The 16,306-nt window shown below is 42.2% G+C and overlaps 1 protein-coding gene across 1 annotated transcript in view; it reads left to right on the forward strand.

The window, feature by feature from the left end:
- Trpc4ap (transient receptor potential cation channel subfamily C member 4 associated protein) overlaps positions 1-16,306 on the forward strand; it is a 57,001-nt gene that overhangs the window by 15,412 nt on the left and 25,283 nt on the right. The window contains exons 2-6 of the mRNA XM_021183646.2: positions 3,766-3,894; positions 5,739-5,855; positions 8,364-8,421; positions 10,461-10,516; positions 13,360-13,488. Of these exons, the coding sequence (XP_021039305.1) occupies positions 3,766-3,894; positions 5,739-5,855; positions 8,364-8,421; positions 10,461-10,516; positions 13,360-13,488 (489 nt within the window). The remainder of the gene's footprint in view (positions 1-3,765; positions 3,895-5,738; positions 5,856-8,363; positions 8,422-10,460; positions 10,517-13,359; positions 13,489-16,306) is intronic.

The following is a 16,306-nucleotide window of genomic DNA, read 5'->3' on the forward strand; positions in this document are numbered from 1 at the left end:
AGGAAATTTTCCTATGGTTTGACATTACTGTTTGACAAGACTGTTAATCCAGTCTTGATTGGTGTTGACGTGTGATGAATTTACAAATCAGCAATTCAGGATTACAAAACTTGCAACCTCAACACTGTTTTTGGCTGTTCTGGGTCCCTGGGATTCCCATATGAGAGTTAGTAGTAAATTACCAATTTCTACAATGAAGACAACGGGGCTTTGATAGGAATTACATCAGATCAACAGCATAGGACTATTGCTATAGTAACAATGAGCAGTATGGAAGGTACTGTTGTGTCAGTGAGATCACTGCCTGGACATGAGGTGCTTTTCCATAGTTCTTGGTTTTTGTTTGTTTGTTGTTGTTGTTTTAATAATGAATGATTCCTCTTTTTTTTTTTAAAGATTTATTTATTATATGTAAGTACACTGTAGCTGTCTCCAGAAGAGGGCATAAGATCTCATTACGGATAGTTGTGAGCCACCATGTGGTTGCTGGGATTTGAACTCAGAACCTTTGGAAGAACAGTCGGTGCTGTTAACTGCTGAGCGGTCTCTCCAGCCTGTTTGTTTGTTTGTTTGTTTTTGACAAGTTCTCACAGTATAACTCAGCCTGGCCTTGGTTGAGATCCTTCTGCCTTGGTGTTCTGAGCATCCTTTAATATCTTTTAACAGTGTTTAGTTTAACAGTGTTTAATTTTGTTTTTGAGACAGTATTTCTCTGTGTAACAGAGCCCTGGCTGTCCTGGAACTCCCTTTTTAGATCAGGCTGGCCTTGAGTGTGTTTGCCACCATGCTGGGCAAACATCTTATTTTTAATGCTACTATAAAGTGTAATTGATGATCAGGATCATGTTATCTACACATAGAGTGTTCCGTATTTCCAGTTCAAGTCTCTTATTTATTTTTCTTGCCCAATTGTTCATATTTATGTTTCTAGTACATTGTTAAATGCAGTTGGTAAGAGTGGACATCTTTAGGTCTTTTTCTTCTTGATGTTAGTAGGAAAACATTCATCTTTACTAGTTAGCATGGTGTTAGTTTGTAAATACCTGTAGCTGATTGAGACAGCTCTGTTCTGCTTCTAGTGTTCTATGCAGAGTGTTAATCATGAAAACATGTTTGGCTGTTGCCATTTTTCATTATGTCTTTTGACATAGACAACAAAATAAAAGGTCCTGAGGATGTCCTGTAGGCTGTTGGTTTTCTGTATGTAATAGTTGGTATGTTGAATTATTTCTGCTTGCTTTTGCTGTATATGTTGCTAGGATTTTGTTTTTTGTTTTTGTTTTGTTTTGTTTTGCATCTATATTGGTAAGAGAGGCTGGCCTGCAGGTTTCTTGTGGTATTTGTGTCTAGATTGGTTACCAGAATACCAGCCTCACTATTTTGAGGAATCTGGGTGCTTGTGTTAGCTCTTCTTTAAATGTTTGGCACTATGTGAAGCCTTCAGTCTGGATCTAGGCTTTTTTCTGGAGGTCTTAGTTGTTGCTATGTGAATCATCACTAAGTCAGCTTCTCGGGTGTTCCAGGCCTGCCTGCTGCTCTGTCAGTCTCACAGCCTGTGTTCTCCCAGTCATTTCCTTTAGCTATCTCGACTGTTGACATATGGTCATCTTCAGTATTTGCCTATGGTCTCTTCTGCTCTGGTCACTGGTGGTGGTATTCTCTCATTCATTCCAGAGTTTAATAATCCTAGCCAGTTGTTAGAAGCTGTCGTTAAACGCTTATCTGTTCATTGGCCTCTCCAGAAAATCTTGAAATAAAGGTATTGTCAATGTTTATATAGTTTTCTGCTTTTAGTTTATTTTGTTTCTGCTGCCCTGTTTTATTTTGCTGAGCTTATTTCCCCTAGTTTCTCATGGGAGATAATTAGCTTGTGATTTCCCGTTTATAATGCTGTTTAGGATTCTCTCTAGCAGATACTCTGTAGGAATGACTTCCGCAGGGTCTCAGCTGTAGATTTGCTTCTTGTTTTGTGTAAAGAAAGGAAAGAAGTTTTTACCTTTTTTTTAAATTTATTTTTAGCTTACATTGATTTTTTGAGCTTAAACACTATAACATTGCTGCTATCCAGACATTTTTGTTGTAAGTCGTATTTCCTGTGTTTCACCCTAAGGAAAAGCATTCTTTTGAGCACTCTCTGTTACCCCCTCATGCCATGATCTAAGACACAGTGTAGATAGAATTATGAGACTTGTTCATTTCATCATGGAGCATGTGTATTCAGACAAACCCAACATTATTAAAGGTTTGTTTGCTCCATGCAGACTGTAACAAGATACTTCTGATTTGATTGGACCACAAAAGTTTTGTGTCTGGTGTTTGTAATGGGGAAATGACTTTATAATCCACTCACGTTCTGTCATTGTTCTGGTGCTCTCGTTGATACCTTCAGACATGTACTCAGCCCCTGCTCTGTGCAAGAACTCTGCAGTTTAATTGGGGGAGGGGGAGAGAGAGAGAGAGTGAGTGAGTATGTGTGTGTGATTGTTTTCGTAGTTTGGTATCTGCTCTGGGGTAGTTGTGATCCAGAGAGGGAAAGGGGCGGATGAACTAGGAACTATGTGCAGTAGGTTAAAATATGTGATAAATGAAGCCCTTGAGTAGGGAGGGGGCCCTACGGCCTTAGGAAGGAGAGAGGAAAGCCAACTAAAGTTTCTAGCTGTTGGCCTGTATTAAAAAAAAAAGTTTTATTTATTTGTTTGTTTGTCTGTGTGAATGCTTGCCACACGTGTGGGTGCAGGCAGAGACTGGAAGGAGGATGTTAAATTCTTGGAACTGGAGTTATTTGTGGTTGTGAGCTGCCCAGCGTGTGTGCTGGGAACCAAATTTGGGTCTTCTGTAAGACTAGGAAATGCTCTTAACCACTGAGCCATCTCTCATCCCCTGCCTTGATCAATCTGTCCATCTGTGTATCCATCCATCCACCCATTTATTGCTTTGTTTTGAAGCAGGGTCTCTATAGTCTAAGCTGACCTAGAGCTCACTTTGTAGTTCAGGATTTTTAAAAGTTCTTTTATAGACCTAGCAGCTTACAGCTGTCTGTAACTCCAGTTCTTAGAGATCTGGCACCCTCTTCTGGCCTTCATGGGCACCAGGCAAAAGTTGTGTATAGACCTACATGTAGGCAGAACACCCATACGCATAAAATAAACAATAACTTAAAATTCTAATAAAAAGTTTCTTTAAGTGTTTAATTAAGTGTGTGTATACCCCTGTGCTGTGGTGTGCCTGTGGGGGTCAGAGGATGGTATGTGGTGTTAATAAGTGTGTGTGTATACCCCTGTGCTGTGGTGTGCCTGTGGGGGTCAGAGGATGGTATGTGGTGTTAATAAGTCCCTTCCTCCCCTTGACATGGGTTCCAGGAATCAGGCAGGTTATCAGGCTAGTGTGGTAAGCAGCCTTACCCACTGAGTGGTCTTGCTGGCCCTTATTGACTTGCTGTTTGAAAGAAAATAGCATTTCAGATAGAAAAGCCTGGTAGAGAGCCTCTGGGCAGGGGAGATCAAGTAGAGAGAACACAGCTGAATTTGGAGTCTTGAGTGAGCACTGGGGAAAGCATAGACTGACAAGTCGGGTCAGAGCAATCCTAGTCAGGAGCAGAGGGCTTAGGCTGCAGCTTTATAAGAAGCTGGTGTAAGCAAAGCGCCTGAAGGTTCTTCAGAGTTCTTGTAAGTTGCTGCCTTGGCTGTTTGGGAGTCTGCTGCTCTCTTTGCCAAAACTTCTTCCTTGACAATAAAATATTTCTTTGTTTTTATTTTTTATTCACAGTTCACTGAGACCTTTTTGACCGAGAGAGACAAGTTGTCCAAATGGAGTGGAATTCCTCAGTTGCTCCTTAAGCTGTATGCCACCAGCCATCTGCACAGTGACTTTGTTGAGTGCCAAAGCATTCTCAAGGTAACTGATGGGGCCTTAGAGGGTCTGTGCTCAGGGTCTTCAGATGCCCCAACTATTGACCTTTTAGAAATAGCCAGTTTTCGTATGGGCTGTAGAACACTGGAGAAGTTTGGAAACGTTAAAAGAAGAAAATAATCACTAGTTATTCCAGTGCCCAGGGATTTGATTGTTTCCCTCACCCACACCTCCTGTGATACTAGGGACTGAACGCAGGGCCTTGCACATGCTGGGCTGGAATTGGACCCTGAGCCCCTATCCCCACTCCTATCCCTAGATGGCATTCTTTTTGAAAAGAATTTTAAAGGTCCTATATCACTGAAGGCTCTTGGGAGGAGCTTTATGGCTGTCAATAATTATCATTAATGCAAGATTGAAGTTGGACTGCTGGTCAGGTTGAGAGTTAGACACTTGTTTTCCAACTTGAGGGCTGTCTCAGTGCTGGCCCACACTCATTGCTTCTGACTTGGGACTGGGATCAAACACGAATTTAGAGAAGCAAATGGAGCCACAGTTGTAACCTGTGTAAGCCTGTAGTCATAAGAACACTGAATACTACGTACTCTTCAGAGGCAAAGTGTCGATGACAGTATCTCACAGGTTTATTCTAACCTTGCTTATTAGATAAACATAGTTGTTCCCTTTAGGAAGAGATATTACATACTCATCCTTTCACAGTTTAATAGAAGTAATTATAGCCTTCCTATGTGCCTTAAAATGCTTTCCAAGTTGGGTGTGGTACCTACACACTTTTAATCCCAACATTTGGGAGACCAGAGGCAGATGGATCTCTGAGTACAAGGTTGTCTATCCTCTACTATGTAGTTAGTTCCAAGCTAGTCAGGGATTATCTCTCAAACAACAACAACAACAACAAAAACTAAAGGTTTTTTCCAAAAACCTGCCAAATTTCTGTTACAGAACTGAGGTAAAACTGAAGGCTTGGGAAAATAATATTCTAGTGACCTTGGTGTGTGGTACACTTTATTCATTCTGCAAACACTTGAAACCACAGTGTTCTAGGAGAGTTCTTTCTGTCTGTTACTGCCTTTTATGAACAAAGAATGCTATGCCCCTCCCAGAGTTTGAGATCCAATGCAGGCACCTACATTGGTGATTTCCTCCTCTGCCTTAAGACTTAGAGGAGGAAATACAAAGAAGAATCTGTCCAAATGTTCAGGGGGCTTCAGTTTGTCTTCAGGGAACACTGATTCAGTCTAGGGGATAAAACTCTAGGCTTATAAACAGTTACAAAGTCAAGTGCCAGATGTTACAAGTAACATAAAGAGATCCCTTTGGGTGGCTATGGAAGGCCATAAGAATGCCTTTGACTTGGAGAAGTCACCAAACATTTCTGTCAGGAGATCACAGTCCAATAGAGATTGGTTATGATTGCAGAACCAGTTGTTTCTTGCAATACCTGGTGACATCAGGTAGCTGCCCCATCTTCTCTCAGCAGTTTTCAGTGAACCAGAAGTCAGTCTGCTTCTTGGAGCATTTATTGTAGGGCTTAAAGATGCTTGCACTGTCCAAAATGACCTTCCTGGTACCCTGGCAAGCTGCTGCTGGAAATGAGCCAAGGATACACAGCCTAGCTTTCTCCAGCCAGCTGCTGAGCTTTCCCAGCATGACAGTGGGGTTCTAGCTCTTCCCTAAGGCTGATGTCTAAGCGTGCTGTGTCACAGCAGCCAGAGTCCATGGGAAAAGGACTCCAAGGGTCCCGAATATTTCATTGAGGGCTAGCTTTGTTCAGGGGGGATTCAGTTTGTTACTAAAATGAGTATTATAGTGATATTTTAGTGTCTTCTGTTAAATTCTAACATGGAATCTGTACTCTTTTTGAACAGGAGATTTCTCCTCTTCTCTCTATGGAGGCTATGGCGTTTGTAACTGAAGACAGGAAATTTACTCAAGAAGCTACATACCCAAATACATATATTTTTGACTTATTTGGAGGTGTTGATGTAAGTAGCTGTTTAATGCTATTAATACTTAAGTCATTGAAAATTTAAAACAAGAGGCAAGGAGAATTCCAGATTTATAGCAAATATTTCAGATGGTTTAACTAAAAAACAAACAAAACAAAACCCCGTTTTGTTTTGTTTTGTTTTGTTTTGTTTTGTTTTGTTTTGTTTTGAGACATGGTCTCACTATGCTGCCCTGGCTATCCTGGATCTCTCTGTGTAGATCAGGCTGGCCTCGAACTCACAGGGATCTATCTGCCTCTGCCTCCCGAGTGCTGAGATCAAAGCTATGTGTCATCATCACCAGCTTAACTTAAACTTTTAATTTATAAAATGTATTCTACATTTATGACTTCTCCCCTCTTGAGGCTGGCTCTTCCACAGTGTGAGTTCTTTCAGCCTAGGCCGTCAGCGTGGTGGCGTGTGCCTTACTTACCCTGTTGAGCATTTTTCTGGTCTGGATCTTAACTTTGAGATCAATGGCATTCTCTTACGTTGAAGCACTGTAGTATTTGCTTTGAAAGAATTTATTTGAAGTACTAAAACGTACAAGGTGGCCAGGCATAGTGGCGCACGCCTTTAATCCCAGCACTTGGGAGGCAGAGGCAGGCGGATTTCTGTGTTTGAGGCCAGCCTGGTCTACAAAGTGAGTTCCAGGACAGCCGGGGCTATACAGAGAAACCCTGTCTTGAAAAACAAAAAAACAAAACAAAACAACAACAACAAAAAAACCCAAAAACGTACAAGGTGAAAGGTGTTCCAGAGTTGTCCTTGGAAGCTACACTGGTGTTTTGTGTGTACCAGAGCTGTTCTTGGTTTAGATGCGTGTGCGTATGCAGATGCTACCATCCCCAGCTTCGTGTCTTTTCTCCTCACACATACTGGCAGGTCATATATCCAGGATACTCTCTTCTACCTTGCTTTTTCCCCATGCAGACCTAAATATTCCATGTTTTAAATATCTAGTTAGTATTCCCTGGTGTAATTATAGTTTACCTGCTCAGACTCCAGTTGAACATTTAGTTTTTTCACTTTTTTTTTTTTTAAATTACAAACAAGATTGCCAAAGAACTTTTTACAGACTTTTGGAGCCCAAATATTTATCTCTTTTATTTATTAATCTGCAACTTATACCAACTTTTATAAAGTTAAATCTCAGGAACAAATTACAAAAGTGTCTTTTTACCTATACCATCCCAAACATACTGTATATATGTGTGTACTTTAAAAAATTATTTCTTTTGGGCTAGAGAGATATCTCAGTAGTTAAGAGCACTTCTAGAGGACCTAGGTTCAGTTCCCAGCACCCACATGGGAGCTCACAACTGTATGTATCTCCAGTTCCAGGGGATCTGATCCCCTCACACGGACGTACATACATGCAGGCAAAGTACCACTATACATGAAATAAAAAGAAGTAAAATTTTAAAGTTTTTTATTTTTTAAATTATAAAGTCATTACATAATTTCTCCCATCTGCATATTTTTTTAAAGCTCACACATATAAAATAAATAAATAAATAAATCCTTTAAAAAAAAAACCTTTAAAAAATAAAAACAAAAGAAACAAAAGCTTTTTTATTTAAAGATGTATTTACTCATTAAATGTATATGAATACACTGTTGCTGCCTTCAGACACACCAGAAGAGGGCATCTGGTCCCATCACAGAAAGTTGTGAGCCACCATGTGGTTGCTGGGAATGGAACTCAGGACCTCTAGAGGAGTGGTCAGTGCTCTTAACTGCTGAGCCATCTCTCTAGCCCTGAAACAAGCTTTTAAAAGTGCTGAGGGATCTTTTTCCTCCCACTTGGCTCAAGGTGTCTCAGATATGCTGTCCAGTACTAGCCCGTGGCTGGAAAGGACCAGGAGAACAGTTTTGTTCTGTTCCAAAACTCTTCTTAATTTGATTTAAACAATAAAATAAAGTAAAATACCTATTTATGGTAAATGTCTTTAAATACATGGACTTAGATATTTTGTTAGCACATAGACTACTTTAAAATACTTCAATATATTTAAGTAGAAATTAGGCTGGAGGTGAACATTTGTAATCCCAGTACTTGGGAGGCTGAAGGATCATGAGTTGGAGGCTAGCCTGGGCTATTCATCTAGACTGTGTCTCAAAGACAACAAAAATACTGAAATAGAAAGCAATTGTATTCAATAATGAAAACCCGTGTTATAAAAATTCTTCAGAGATGCTCCTTAGTTGCTTAGAGACGCTCAGGGATAGAGTGTTCACACTCCTCTGGAGGAGTCAGGTTCTGTGTCCAGCACCCAAATGGCATGGTAAGTCACAGCCTCTGCAACTCCAGTTCCAGAGAGCCCAGTGCCCTCTTCTGGCCTTTGAAGATTCCTAACTCTGGCCAGAATGCTGCTTCTATTGAACCTTACCTAGAACAAGGGGGCTTGTGACAGCTCCTTAGACTAGACCACATGTACTCATAGTAAAGATGGTTTTGTGAGCTGTGCTTTGAATTAATTAATTTATTTATTTGGTTTTCAGCTTCTTGTAGAAATTCTTATGAGGCCTACCATCTCTATCCGGGGACAGAAACTAAAAAGTAAGTATGATTGTTAGGCACTGGCCAGTGTGCCAGTGTGGTGGCCATTGGCAGGAGTTGCTCTTTCTTGAGATATAAGAACATGTCTTCCAGTCATCTGTAAGTTGCTCTGTTATTCCAAGCTAAGCAGCATACTATTAACATTTGTTAGAAAGGAAGGGTCGCTGTCTTTGAGAACAAGCCGAAGGCCACTGCTTTACAAGAGTTGAGTCTCTTGACTCTGCCTCCGTTTTCTTGGGAGGTTTTTATGCTGCGTGAGTAGTTACCTGAGAAAGCAGGGGACACCTTGGCAGACCCCGCTGTTTGAGCAGCCCATCAACCGTAGCCATCTTTATAAAGGAGGTTCATGCTTTTGTATAAAGTTCAGCCATGTTGGATGGGGTGTGCAGCTCCTCTGTACCAACTCTGACTCGTCTACGTGGTGCGTTCCAGGACACAGGGAGCAGCCCAGGACCCTGTCTCTAAGGAAATAAATAAATCATTCATTGCCAGAGTCACAGACGGCAAAAAGTCAGTGATTGCATAATACGTGAGGTTTAGATTTTGGTTTTTTGGGGTTTTTTTTTTTTTTTTTTGAGACAGGGTTTCTCTGTGTAGCCCTGGCTGTCCTGGAACTCACTCAGTAGACCAGGCTGGCCTTGAACTCAGGAATCTGCCTGCCTCGGCCACCACGCCCGACAATACATGATTTTTTAAGCTGGATGTATTGGTTTTGTTATTTTTATAACTTAATTGTGTGACAGTCACTCTTTTTTAGGTTTCTTTTTTTTTTTTTCAAAGATTTATTTATTTAATTATACGAGTACACTGTAACTGTCTTCAGACACACCAGAAGAGGGCATCTGAACCCATTACGGATGGTTGTGAGCCACCATGTGGTTGCTGGGAATTGAACTTAGGACCTCTGGAAGAACAGTCAGTGCTCTTAACCACTGAGCCATCTCTCCAGCCCCTAGATTTCAATATTTTATTTTAAAAAACTCTACCGTAAAGGTATATATACATTTTAAATTTGCACCTGCATCAACAGGATACCATGAGGAGTGGGACTTCTATTCCTCTTTTGCTTGCAACTCCACATTAGAAATGAGTAGTGAAGCCGGGCGTGGTGGCGCACGCCTTTAATCCCAGCACTCGGGAGGCAGAGGCAGGTGGATTTCTGAGTTCGAGGCCAGCCTGGTCTACAGAGTGAGTTCCAGGACAGCCAGGGTTACACAGAGAAACCCTGTCTGGAAAAAAAAAAAAAAAAGAAAGAAAGAAAGACATGAGTAGTGAGCAAGTTCTTGACGAATGCAGGAGTCTAACTCCCTTTGGAAATGGAAAGTTGAGAACTGTGAAGTGATTTTGATCCACTGTGCTCTGAAATCATTGCATGAATAAGCAAGGTAAAATAAGTTGAGAGGTAGTCATGAGGGTCACCACATGCCTCAGACAGGCCGCTCGCTCACTGGGCTCTTGAGGGAGATGCAGATAGTAGAGCTTAAGGCAGTGAGGAGGAAGGAGAGTGGACACTGTTTAAGAAAAAGTGCCCCACCACACAGAGCACTCTGTCCTCCATGGCTCATACGCGGGGTTGTGCACCTCTGGGTTTGGGGCATAAAATTGTTACTTTTTGTGCTACCATCTTGTTCTGAGTTCTTTTTTTATTGGAATTGACAGTATATCAGACATTAGAGCCACTTTCCTAATATAAATCAATGTAACAACAAACCTAAGCCCCCCCATTGGCAAGTTGGAGCCGAAGTGATGCCGTGATTTTCTGCCGGCAGAGTTGTCAGTGGGACATGAGGAGTGGTCAGGGTCTTACTCTGGATTCTAGTAATTCTGTTCTGAAAATAGACCTGAGTCTTTTTTCTGGTGGCACTGCAGTGTAGTGAGGAGCTCGTGTGTTCGCTTAAAGCTGTACAGTCTAAGGGCCTGTGCAGTGCCTGCCTTCCTAGTGCTGGGACTGAAGGCATACAACACATGCCAGGCTAGAAGTGTGCTAGTGTTACACTGTGTTTTCTTTGAGAGAAATAATATTCTTCCTTCCTTTTCAGTAAGTGATGAGATGTCGAAGGACTGCTTGAGCATCCTGTATAATACCTGTGTCTGTGTGAGTACTCCTCCCATTGCGGCCCACTTACCTCCTGTCTTCAGTGGCGAGAGGGCAATGTTTGAGTGGGCGGTAGACATGAGACCTGTCTTCAGATATTTTAGGGAATTCATTGCCTTATTTTCTGTGTGCCTGAGAATCAGGACCAGCAGGTAGAAATAATGGTGAGGCATGATTTTGTAGTACTTAGACCCAAAGCTACCTCAGCAGGCCCCAAACCCTGTTGCCAGCACCCCCATACACAGGTGTCTAAGCAGAGGCTCACCATTACCTGTTGAAAGGTGACAAGTGTTGGTGGCGTACCCATGTCACAGAAGCAAAAGAAATGTTTAACTCTGTTCCTGCTAAGACCACAGAGTGAGAAATAGATAAGAAAGGAATGGATAAAGAAGGGTGGGCGCTTAAGCCACAGAAGCTGCACTGACAGAATTGGAGATGGTAAATGCTTCTCACTGGCCAGCACAGAGAGCAAGCACCTGTGCGTCAGCACCTGTGGTGCTTGTGTCTGGATTATAACTTAGGCTTTGTCAGTGACTGTACGTTTCCTTAGAGCCACTTTTTTGAAATAGGAAAAATAATTATTTTGATAATATATTTTATTAACACATCTAGTTAAGAATATTATCATTCCAATCAATATAGTTTTTAAGATAGTTTACTTTTTTTGTGCCACGTTTTTGCAATCTAGTGTGAGACTCAACACCTAGAGTGTGTCTCAGTTTGCCATGCTATTACAGCTTGGTAGCACAGCAAAGCACAGGTAGATATTAGGGCAAAAGGTTTTATTGTTAAGAATGTTCAACTATTTTTGCAGCTAAAGTTCAATAAGACAGCATAGAAGAGAGTGACTCCATCATTGTCAAGTTCCCTGTAGGGGTGTTTTTTAAATTGTGGCCTACTATTAATTAATCAGAGACATTCTAGTGAAACAGTTCAGTTTTTAAAAGTATGGCTACAGAGATGGCCCTGTGGTCACTCCCCATGCAAGTGTAGGGACCCCATTTTGATCCCAGGTAACAAAGCAGATGTGCTGCTTGCCTGTAATCGCAGTGCAGGAGCAGAGGCAGAGGCAGGCGGGTACCAGGCCTGCTGGCTGCCAGCCTTGGTTACTTGTTGAGTTCTAGCCCCGTAAGACACTCAGCGTATTTTTTATCAATCCCTTCATTTTGAAAATTCAATTTGATTGACATATTTATCTCATTGATTATAGAGTTCTCCTTGTTTGTAATACCCTCTCAGTGATTTAAAAGCCAAGCTCTTGAACCTGACTTTAGAGGTTATTTGCCAGCTAGTTATTTTATTTCCTTCATTATCCTTGTTTTTTATTCTAGCCTTTAAATACCGTCCATGTTCTAGGCTTACTATAGATAGCAGAGGTGCAATGATAAAAGATAGAGTGCGTCTGTTACACGACAGCGCTGGAGGGCCATGGCTGGGGTAGGATGTAGACAGGCATAGGTCAGGTGCTTTGAGGCTTCAGAGGAGGAAAAGTGCAAGTGTTCTGAGTGGGTAGAGATGCTTCACTGAGAAGGAGAATCGTCTGGACAGGTGAGTTGGTAGGCTTGCCTGTCCCCATCTTTAACTGTGTGTGTGTGTGTGAGTTGGAGATCAACTTGTTGAGTGGGGCACTTCTCTCCTTCCACCATGTGGGTCCAAGGATCAAATTTGGGTTGTTGAGTCTGGTGGCAAGTGCCTTTGCCTATCATGTTGCTAGCCCCAAAGCATATTCTTGACTAAAGATATGGTAATTGTAGATAAGATACAGAGTATAAATCACATGTAATCCCATTAGCCAGATTAAACAGCTACCAGCCATCTGCTACAAATAGTTTAAGACTTCTGTATGCTGTTTTGTGTAGAAGCATTTCATAACAAGCCTTTTTATTCTATAAAAGGCAAAAAAAATAGCTACATTATTTTTCTGATGGCATATCCCATAGTGTAGGCAAAGCATACTTGACTTATATGTGTCTACTAGCAGACACTCATCTTGTTCCTGTGTTCTAAGTGGAACTGGCAGATAGGGACTTTGTGGGCAGTGTACTCTCCAGGTGGTAGAGGTAGGAAACCCTCCTCTGTGTGCAGTAGTGTTAACCACGAGTCGTCCAGCCTGACCTGACTGAGGTAAGTCTCTGAAGGACTGTCAGTGTCAGTCACAAGAGTGAGTCAGTTGACAGCAAAGGAGACTCAAAGCCTATTGGTTACTTCAAGGTCACTGTGGCGCAAGGATAGTGGCTAAGTGAGAGAGGCTTCCTGTATAGGCAGGGTTCACTGTACTCCCTCACTGGAGTCCTCCCAGACTTAGGAGATAACCATGTACAGGTGAAGCCATGGAGGTCCCGGGTGAGAAGTCAGTTGTCAGGGTCACCTAGAGGGACTCAGACCTCAGTTCTGCCCTCAGTGGTCATGCTCTAGACAGTGAGTGTGTTCAGGCTGAGGCTGTCCTGCAGAAGCCTTGCACCGCCCTCTTAGGAAGCACCACCTCACGCTCCTGTGGTGTTCTAGGTGGGGCTGCTCACCTTAGCCAGTGGGCTTTTGTCTGGACGATTGAGTCTCTAAATGGAGCTATTAGGGCCTTAGATTTTAAGCCATCTGAAGCTGTTAGTTGCCTCCTGCTCCACTCCACCCTCCCACCCCTCCATTCCTAGCTCCAAGTTAGGCTCCCTGTTGTATGGTCTGAAGGCTAGGAGTTATTTTACACATATTCGCCACAGTACACATGACTTCCTAGATTTGTTGGCTCATGCTAGTTTTCCAAGATGGGGTTACTTTCTGCATCTGGAATGGTGTTCTCTGTTATGGTCACAAGCTATTCTGCCTTTTCTCCCTCCTCCCTGTGACAGACGGAAGGAGTAACGAAGCGTTTGGCAGAAAAGAATGATTTTGTGATTTTTCTGTTCACACTGATGACAAGTAAGAAGACATTCTTGCAAACAGCGACTCTCATTGAAGACATTTTGGGTGTTAAGAAGGTGAGCTGTGCTCTGCTGCTGTGGGAGGGTGTCTTGGGCATTGGATTGTTGAGCCTGGTTTAGACAGGGCTCCTTTCAAAGACGCTTTTCCACTCATAGTGTTCTGAGGTAGGTGGAGGTTGAGATATAAAGTAGGTTGTGCTCCGTATGTCGGTGAGTTCCATGGCTGTGAACCATGTAAGTAAGTACATAGAAGTTAAGTCAGAGTATGAAACACAAACCTCACCTCGATGTGGAGAATTTAGTGTGATTTGTAGCCTTCCTTGCTAAGATGAAATTGCTCCTCACTAACATTAGTGGAACAAGTTGTTCTTAGCGTGCTTCTGCTGTTGTGTATACTGGTGAGCGCTCACAGCCAGCTCTCTCTGCTTGAGCTTTAGATCCGGGTGTGCTCCCTCTAGTGGTAATGTTTGGCCTTTGCTTACTTAATCTACCTTTATATTTTCTTACCAGCCTTCAGTTCAAGTTGGTTAATTTCCTTAAACATAAGATATTGTAAGTTCTGAAATCCAGCCATTCTTTCTCCTTCCTGCTTTGTTTTTATTTGTTTTGTTGTTGTTTTACAAGACAGGGTTTCTCTGTGTAGCGCTGGCTGTCTTGGAACTCACTCTGTAGACCAGGCTGGCCTCGAACTCAGAAATCCGCCTGCCTCTGCCTCCCGAGTGCTGGAATAAAGCTGTGCACCACCCTAACACTTACTCTGTAGCTCATCACAGGTTTAAGGGCAAGAGTGAGACATTGTCTGAAAAGATAGCAACAAAAAGATGAAAACATTATAGTTTTCTCTTCAGAAACTCACAGTCAGGACAGAAGCTCCTTAGGGCCTCCTTCACGTTCTCGCTCCTCGCCATGCTTCCCTCCCTGTTGATTGCCGATTGGTAGATTTTTTATCATTGCTGCATAGTGTCCCGGAGGTTGCTGTAGCAGAAGGGAGAATACCCACACACTGTTACCCAGCTTTCACTTAGGCCTTGCCTGCTGTTACCCAGGCAGAAGCATCACAAGTGTCCCATTGTCTGTGGGGACATATTCCCAATGTGTCCAGTCCCCAGACAGTCCCTTTGTGCTCTTTGATAAAATGTCTTTGTTACTTCCAAAGAATCATGTGCTTGGTCCAGTGTGTGAGAGCGACTGTCAGTGCAGGAACCCTGTGCTCCCTGGCAGTCTCAGGGTCGGAGCTAGTCATTGCTCCTTCCCAGCTCTGCCCACCTGCTCCCTCAAGCCTTCTTATTCCTGTCTGTGCTGCCCAAGTAGGTGATAGGCTCCACCACGCTCTGTAGGTACATTGATGTAACACGTGTAACTAAAGTGGAAATGGTGCCTACAATTCATGCAGCAAACAGAGGATTCATATTCAGAACTCATCAAAAATTCCTAAAAATCAACCTGGAAAAGGGGAAATAGGTGAGCCATAAATAAATGTTTGGCTTCATTGAAAGTCAGGAAATGCAGATCTTTTTTTGTTGCTTTTGTTTTTTGTTTTTCGAGACAGGGTTTCTCTGTGTAGTCCCGGCTGTCCTGGAACTCATTCTATAGACCAGGCTGGCCTTGAACTCCAGAGATCCACCTACCTCTGCCTCCCAAGTGCTGGGATTAAAGGCGTGGGACACCACTGCCCAGCCAGGAAATGCAGATCTTATCCTGTGTGTGGTGAGAGCAGATGTGGAGTGTAAATACTTGAATGTGTACATGCTGTGTGCCAGCACCTAGAGGAGCACTGCCCCAAGGGCTGAGGTCTTGGTGGGCTCTGTGTGTCTTGTGCCTCAGCATACCTGTAGGTAAGTGATCTCAGAAATGAAAACATGCAGCCAGAGAGGGTCTAGCAGGTATAGGCACCTGCCACCAGGCCTGAAAAACTGCGTTCAGTCTCTGGGAAACATAGGAGAGGGAGAGAACCAACAACCGTGAGTTGTCCTCTGACCTCCTTTTGTGCTATGGCACACACACACCAATATATACAAACATGACATATACACATGCTCAGCACACACACATGTACACAAGCCACATACATATACACATACACAAACATATATATACACACAAGTATACCCAACTATATATATAGTGCCTGGTGGTAATTGACCAGGTCCTATGGGTGAGTAGCCAGTGCTACTAACCAATGAGCCATCTCTCCAGGCCAGAAAGAAACATTAAAAAGAAAAAAAAAAGATAAATAAATAGATTAAATAAATAAAGCATTACAAGGTATATTAGTAAAAAACACCTGATATGGAAAGTAAATTTGAAGTTGATTTGGTTTATAGTTCTGAGCCTCAAAGTTCACACAGCACAGCCTGAATGGCTGTGTCACCTCATGGCAAATAGCAACACGGATTATGAAGAGAACTGTGAAGAGCGACTGGGTGGCATAAAACTCAGGCTTTTTATACCTTTCTCCCACGAGTTATTTAGGAATCCCAGGAGAACCGCCTGCAGCTGCATGCCCCTAATTTCCTAAGGATCTCTTTGGGGTCCCAGCACCTTTCAGTAGCACTCCTAAGACCCTAGTTCTCCATGTATGAACCTGTCATGAGACTGGAGTCATCCAGCTGGGTAGGAGGGAAATTCTTGGGTTTTTTTTGTTTTTGTTTTTTTTATTCTTTTTGTTTGTTTGTTTGTTTTTATTCTTTTTTTTTTGTTTTTTCCCCTTTTTTTTCTTTTCTTTTTTTGTGTTTTTTTATTTAGTTTTTCTATTTTTTTATTTTTTTGTTTCCTTCTTTTTCTTGTTTTTTTCTTGTTTTTTATTTTAACTTTGTTTTTTTTTTTCCTTTCTTTCTTTGGAAATTCTTTTACTTGCTATAGAAGATGTTAAAAG

The sequence above is a fragment of the Mus caroli genome, unplaced genomic scaffold (assembly GCF_978045245.1).
Source record: "Mus caroli unplaced genomic scaffold, Mus_caroli_1 scaffold_2, whole genome shotgun sequence".
In the NCBI taxonomy this organism is placed as follows: Eukaryota; Metazoa; Chordata; class Mammalia; order Rodentia; family Muridae; genus Mus; species Mus caroli.